This window comes from Salvelinus namaycush, chromosome 2, assembly GCF_016432855.1.
Source record: "Salvelinus namaycush isolate Seneca chromosome 2, SaNama_1.0, whole genome shotgun sequence".
Lineage (NCBI taxonomy): Eukaryota > Metazoa > Chordata > Actinopteri > Salmoniformes > Salmonidae > Salvelinus > Salvelinus namaycush.
The window spans coordinates 35,778,240-35,786,303 of NC_052308.1; the positions used below are offsets into that span (position 1 = coordinate 35,778,240).

At 42.7% G+C, this 8,064-nt stretch overlaps 1 protein-coding gene across 1 annotated transcript in view; it reads right to left on the minus strand.

Annotated features, from left to right (window-relative positions):
* syt6b (synaptotagmin VIb) overlaps positions 1 to 7,099 on the minus strand; it is a 41,412-nt gene extending 34,313 nt beyond the window's left edge. The window contains exon 1 of the mRNA XM_038965116.1: positions 6,934 to 7,099. Coding sequence (XP_038821044.1) covers positions 6,934 to 7,099 — 166 coding nt within the window. The remainder of the gene's footprint in view (positions 1 to 6,933) is intronic.
* Positions 7,100 to 8,064: the final 965 nt, after the last annotated feature.

The following is an 8,064-nucleotide window of genomic DNA, read 5'->3' on the forward strand; positions in this document are numbered from 1 at the left end:
TTATTACCTCCCCTATATTTGTCAGTTCCCCAGCTCTGTTCTCCGCTTCTGCATTGATTGTTTTTTGCCTGTATTATTAGTTTGCTGATGCTGTTCCTGTCTCGTTCCATGTCCATTCTTTATTAAATGTTTGACTCCCCGTACCTGCTTCGCCTCTCCAGCGTCATTCCATGTGACAATGTTGGTGCGTTGTTTGTGTTTCATGTTCATTGTTTCTTTTATTTATTGAAACACTCACTCCCTGAACTTGCTTCCCGACTCTCAGCGCACTCGTTACAAAATTATAGTTTGTAAACTTGATTCACAGATAATGCAATGTCTAACATATTGAAACTGAATATATAGTAAATATTGAATTTAAATATTAAATTAAATAGAAATTGCATTTTAAAATGAATGCAATATTCATTCAATTCAGTTTGAAATCATGAAATACAAGTTCAATTTATGAATTCAATGAAAAAAGGTGTGCATTTTCAAAATGGTGGAATTCAAATACAATTTCTGTTGGCACTGAAATCCCTCCATAGAAGATTATTTTCATTTCTCCAACCATGACTCCTCAGTTTCCACTGTTCTTTATTTTTTACTGCCTTTAATTTTATTCTTTTAGTCAGTGGGTTGGACTTTCCCCCATCCCCTTACGTTTCCCCTCCTCTCTATGATTTCCAATAATATAACCACTGACAAGGCTGTTGCATGACTACTGGGAATACAACACATGCTTCCCTTCGGGATCATAATACACACATCATTAAGGGTCACCTTGGGAGAGACTAAGGGAAGTTATCTAATATGTCACATTTATGTTCAATAATATACGTATTTGCTCGTATTGAGTGTGAGATTGTGTTATATCATGACATGTGTTGACCCGAGGTTCAAGGCTCGTATTGATCGTGTTAATGTATCTGTGAGCCATGTTCGCTGCTGAGCAGGCTCTAGGAAATGTGTCTATTAGAGCCCTCTGGGTTGTATTCAGTAGGTACAAAACGGAATAAAACTGAAAGAGGGAGGTACTATCTGAAATTGTCCAATAATAAGAAACTCTTGTTTTGTTTTCATTTTCCGTTGCTGTTATCTTTTTCTACTGTGTGCATTAATGAATATGAACATGATGCAGTATACATGTGTCAGCTTCTAGTAGAATATCCAGGCTTCACTAGAATGTATGCTTTGGTTACCAAGTCATCCCCACCCCCACAGCAATACAGCCCTAATTGGCCAGTAGCACATGGTCATAGATTGGAAATAAGTCAGTTGATAGGAATATGTCCAATTGAAATCTAGTAAGTTCTGTGTGGAAGGGTATCTCCAATGTCGAGCATTGCATTTTTCAGGGAAACGCATAACACGATTAGCTAGGAAACCACAGTAAATGTCATATTGATTCCACAGTATTTAAAATCAGGATATTTACAACTTATTTCAAATGTCAACAACAGGAATCCTTTCAACACTAGGCTACTTAGGTTTTTTACATGTACAAATATAGATTTGTACAATAGATTTTAAAGTTACAACAACCCTCCTCATTATAACAATGTAACTCTCGTATAACATACATGAGTGCAAAACCTAAACCGTTCGTTTCCCCACACACTTAGCAGTTGATGAAAACACTCTGGGAAATATTTTCTCTCTCTTATTGAGCTGGCTGGCTTTTGAGAGGCAATAAAAGTGTCAGAATCCCCATCTCCTGCACAGGTTTGACAATGTCTATGGGCCATGTTAACCTCCATCTGCTGCAGCTTAGCAGAAGAGAAATTTAACACAATCAAGGATAAAATGTCAGAGAAGCATTTGCCAGGCAGCCCTAGGCCGAAAATTAGATTTCTGGTATCAGTCAATTTGGTTGTACCTCCTCCACCCTACCCCACACACCCCCTTCCTCTCATCTTCTGTCCCCTCCCTAGTCTTTCCCCCTCTTTCTTCCCTTCCTCTCTCTCTCGCTCGCTCCATCCCTCCCTCGCCTTCCACCAGAAAGGCTTATTATTCAATTTACCTTTGAGACCGACCGGCTGGTCTCAGGCTTTTCTTCAATTGTCCTTTTGCTTTCTTCCCAAAGATAGCCTCAGGTCCTAAATGGTGTAAAAAATAAAATTTAAATAAAAACAAAGCAAGCACAATATTTTCCTGGACATTTGGAGCGAGGTAAAAAAAATATGCGGTCATCAGGGCTAAGATACTTTAAAGGTCTCGTCGGTGAATACTGAGCACTGTTGTCTCATTCTCATTACAGATCTGTTTGTGAGACATAATGCACTCACAATGACACAGAACTCCGTGGCCAGTGTGGGTATCTGAGCATAGGCATATCTGATATCTGATATACTCATATGACAGTCCTCATCTTGATGCTAAAGTAAGCATGACACATCCACATCCCTTCCTCTGAGCATTTCACATCCCCATCCCTTCCTCTGAGCATTACACATCCCCACCCCTTCCTCTGAGCATTACACATCCCCACCCCTTCCTCTGAGCATTACACATCCCCATCCCTTCCTCTGAGCATTACACATCCCCACCCCTTCCTCTGAGCATGACACATCCCCATCCCGTCCTCTGAGCATTACACATCCCCATCCCTTCCTCTGAGCATTACACATCCCCACCCCTTCCTCTGAGCATTACACATCCCCACCCCTTCCTCTGAGCATTACACATCCCCACCCCTTCCTCTGAGCATTACACATCCCCATCCCTTCCTCTGAGCATCACACATCCCCACCCCTTCCTCTGAGCATTACACATCCCCATCCCTTCCTGTCAGCATTACACATCCCCACCCCTTCCTCTGAGCATTACACATCCCCATCCCTTCCTCTGAGCATTACACATCCCCATCCCTTCCTCTGAGCATTACACATCCCCATCCCGTCCTCTGAGCATTGCACATCCCCATCCCGTCCTCTGAGCATTGCACATCCCCATCCCTTCCTCTGAGCATTACACATCCCCACCCCGTCCTCTGAGCATTACACATCCCCATCCCGTCCTCTGAGCATTGCACATCCCCATCCCTTCCTGTCAGCATTACACATCCCTTCCTGTCAGCATTACACATCCCTTCCTGTCAGCATTACACATCCCTTTCTGTCAGCATTACACATCCCTTTCTGTCAGCATTACACATCCCTTTCTGTCAGCATTACACATCCCTTTCTGTCAGCATTACACATCCCTTTCTGTCAGCATTACACATCCCTTCCTGTCAGCATTACACATCCCTTTCTGTCAGCATTACACATCCCTTCCTGTCAGCATTACACATCCCCATCCCTTTCCCTATAAGCATTACATTTTCGATTTTTAATTTTAGTAATTTAGCAGATGCTCTTATCCAGAGCGAGTTAGTGCCTTCATCTTAAGATAGCTAAGTGGGACAACCACATATCACAGGCATAGTAAATCAATTCTTTCTCAATAAAGTCATTACACATCCCTATCCCTTCCTGTAAGCATTCAGCATTTTTCCTTGATCATCACATTCACAACACAAGGTATGATATCAAAGCCTAGCATTTTGGGTAGCAAAACAACAATCCACTTGGCTGCCAGCTCATTTCTCCCAGTGCTCAGCTATAATTCAGCATTAACAGTAAAGCATTTATACTGACACTCCACACAATCCTTTAGTCTACAGGCTTTAAAAAAATCACATTCTGTAAGTGGGCTTTTACCCACTGGGCTTTTGTGTCACCTCAACCAAAGCCCCTCTAAAATCCATACCTGGAATACAAAAGTAGCTAACTATCGGCTTAGGGTGCCCAACCAGGTGTGAGCCATACAATCCATGCCATTGACATGGCTTGCAAGCAGAGCCTCAGTCAGCTGAATTATTTATATGTGGCTCAATAGGCATGCTGCCTAACTTCGCTTTAATAATCCCCCATGCATTACAGAGACTAGACTACTCCACAACACTCTCCCACGACCTGTACACGCTGTATGAATGCTATTTTCTCTGCTATCATACTCTCAGCCCAGCTGCTTTATTTATTCATGGTAACATATTGCAGCAGCAGTAGCAGTGGTAGGGAGCACACTGCACAGCTCTGCAGCTACTCCTCTAGATGTGAAACATAAGACTCCAGTCATCTGTAATATCTACTGTTTCCAGATGCGTTTTACAACCAAAATGGGAAAACTAAAGAAAAGAGGTGGCGGTGCAGAGATGTTCTGATAAGAGGGCGGCTGTTTATCCCTCCTCCTACCTTCTGTAGGATTTGTATTTAGTTCCTTCTCGTCGTCCATAACAGTTTTCATATAAACCCAGGCCTCTTTTCTCCTCCATTGCCCTCGGTCTCCGCTCTTGGTTATCCCTCCTCAGAGACAGGAAGTGATTGATCTAATGCTCCTAACGCTGGATAACACCATGACCTAATTTCACTGCTATAACAGCTAATGCAATAGAACATAATACAGATCCTCATAAGATACCGGAAAGCATATTACCATTAATTAATTATTACATTATTGAACAATCTGAATTATTGAGAAGACGTGCTTTAGCGGGAATTGGATTTGATCTGCACCAAGATGTATAAAGTCTATTCATCCAAACTGGCTCTATATCGAAGACTTTTAAAACAAGGACAGGGAGAGATGCAGACAGAAACAGAAAGACGGAGAGAGAGAGAGAGAGAGAGAGAGAGAGAGAGAGAGAGAGAGAGAGAGAGAGAGAGAGAGAGAGAGAGAGAGAGAGAGAGAGAGAGAGAGAGAGAGAGAGAGAGAGAGAGAGAGAGAGAGAGAGAGAGAGAGAGAGAGAGAGAGAGAGAGAGAGAGAGAGAGAGAGAGAGAGAGAGAGAACAGCCTGGGTTATCATGGTGACCTTTGGGTGAGAGGGGACAGACAACGCCATGATAGAATTTCTGTAATCCTCACAGCTTCTGCTCATTCAACATGCATGTGGTGCACAGCAGAAATAGAAAATGAACAAGCACATGGACAACAGCCATCTTTCTTTTAGATGTGACATTGTACAGAGCTAGTCTGCTTCATAGCACTACTTGTACTACACTACCTATACTAATACCAGTATACTAATACTACTTTCCCCCATTGTCAAATAAAATTGCTGAATGGTTTTTGGTAACCCACTACTACCAAGTAGACTCTCCTCACAGATGCTAACAGAGAGTGTGTGTGTGTGTGTGTGTGTGTGTGTGTGTGTGTGTGTGTGTGTGTGTGTGTGTGTGTGTGTGTGTGTGTGTGTGTGTGTGTGTGTGTGTGTGTGTGTGTGTGTGTGTGTGTGTGTGTGTGTGTGTGTGTGTGAAAAGCAGAACAAACTGAAGCAGCCAGTTTAGTTTGGAGAAACTCATCTACATCCAACTCTGACATCCCCAACTGCCACTCCAAATCTGTAACCTTTGGATTTTGACAGCCGGTGTACAGCATTCTGCGGGGGCATTTGGGGACGCAGCGGCAGTCTTCTATTCATGTGGTATTACTACCTGTGGACTGGTGCACCCTGGTCTCTTCCTGGCTGAGCTGCGGGCGCTCACTTTCACAGACACAGCACAGCTCTTTAATTGGAGCACTATCAGCGTGAGCTAATGCCACTTCAATTACCTGCCCATAAACCCCATGGTTAAGACAGAGCAGCACTGCGGAGCCCACAGCTGACAGAGAGAGCAAAGAGAGTGAGAATGTCTGTGTGTTTGTGGCATCATTTGGAACTGGACACCAATGTGAATATAAATATTTACACCAATATTGTTTAAAGGGAATAGCAAGGCAAGGCAACTCCCATGATGACTAATGGGGTAATGCTAGTCAGTCAGTTTCCCCATGTCATAAAAGGCTTCCTAGAGTTGAATAGGATAAGTGTGTTGTAGGGAGAAAGTGACCCTAAGCTTAGTTCAGGGAAACATCCTATTTTATGATACAAGGATACAGGATACAATTATGGCACAGAGACGATTTCCAGATGACCTCCCCCGCATGTCTGAGAAACACACACAGGAACATTTGATAGAGAAAAACAGATTTGGTTTGGAATCTTTGTTTGACAAGAGTGATTCCTGTTTGTTTACTAGTAACGTGGTGGCATTTGGTGACCTCTCTGGTTCGGTGCTGGACGCTGTTGGCACTGAGTGGTTCGTGTGATTTCGCCAGTGACTAAATTCGCAGTGACAATCAGATTCTGAGTCTTGCTGTATGGCATGCTCTCATCAACATGACTCCATCTTAACTTATAAATCACAAGAGACTCCAGCATTGCAAACCGGCAGAGAGATTTTTCCGGCTATTCCATCATATCTGATTCTGAGATGCCCACTTTTCCATTCAGACTAGAGGAAAGGGTTACAGGGGTCATCAAAAGTTAATCTGCCATCAAGGAACAGTATGACATGGAGCCCATAGTAAACTATATGATAGAAAAAACATATTTCATCATCTACAATTCAATTTCATGTCATCTATTTCCCTGGGGGAATACATTATCTGTCAAAAAAGATTTCAATTTTTTTTTTTTCATTCCAGGATTATAGACTTTCAAGGAACATATCTTTCGATTTCAACAACTGTGCATTTTCTTTAAATAAATCACCCTCGCAACTGACAGATTCAACTTTACTTTCCTGCCATATTGCAGATAGAAGTAATTAAGTCGAACAAAGTACCTTAGCTCAATTAGCCAACCAAGCCAACCTCTGAGTATCCCCCAGGTGAATATCCTGTCGGAAAGGAATGATAAATGACCTGCACTGGACCACTAACCAAAGGATAGCATGTTAGTATGTTCAACACATCATATGAGTCACAACACACAAACATTGCAGTGGCCATGTTTAACACAGTCACTCACAACACAACACAACACAACACAACACAACACAACACAACACAACACAACACAACACAACACAAACAAAAAGTGATGGCCGGAGGGAGGGAGGCTGTTTGTTGGGCTGTTGAGCATACCTGACCCTGCAGAGTTTGGGCTCTGGTTGGTGGCTAGCAGTGTGATGAAGTCCTGGCAGGTGTTGGGCTGCAACAGTGGGCTGTCGTCCAGACAGAGGTCAATGATGAGGGCCACCGCCTTCTCACAGTACATATCATGGTCCTCTCTCTCCTCCGCAGAACTCATTCTCCTCTGTGAGCCTGAGTCCCACACAGTCTTTAGCTCTCATCCAGGACTTGAGAAGTAAAGTGGGGGAAAAGCTAAGGCAGAAGAGTGATGGTGATGGTGATGGTGCTGCATGAAAAATAGATGCAACTTCCCGCTCTCCTCTTATTCTTGCTCTCTCTTTGCCTCTCAGGCTCCTGGATGTACAGGCAGTCAGTGTCAGTATGTGTGTCTTTGTGTGTGTCTGTGTGTGCGTAAAAGAGAGTGTGTGGGAGGGGTCTTAATGAAGCAGTGGGACCCCCCAGGTATTCCCAGAGCAGGAGTGTTGCATCATACCATATGCATGCTGAGAAAGGAAGAAAGAGAGAGGGCTGACCCTCACATGTGCTCTCTCTCTCTCTCTCTCTCTCTCTCTCTCTCTCTCTCTCTCTCTCTCTCTCTCTCTCTCTCTCTCTCTCTCTCTCTCTCATAGCATGTGGTAGGATACAGTATGAATATAAAGGAGCGATCGCTCTAGCTCTCCTCCTCTTTTTGTCTCTAGAGGTCTTTCCACAGACTGTGCGTGTATTTATCTTATGCTCATGGGTACATAAATGTGCAATATGTAGAAGACTGTACATATTACTGTCATGTTACTGTAAATAGGGATGGGATTTACTGCATTTCATCAATTGAACTCAAATACTGTTCCCACTTTACATGTCTGCTGCATTTTTAATCATTCAGGTGTGATGTGTATGCAAATTAGTTCTCAGTTATTCCAAATAAGGTGTTAATGGTGATAAGGTGAAAGTATTTCAGTGTGAGAAAAAAATGAATATGAAAATGCCAAAAAATGCATACACATGCAATAAATTAACAAATTAATTAAGTTTGTGCTGCTTTATTAGCTAATCCATTTATTTCAAAAACAGATAATGATATCAAATACAGCTGCTAACCCACTAATACTGCACCATGCAATTGATATGATACAATGTGAAAGC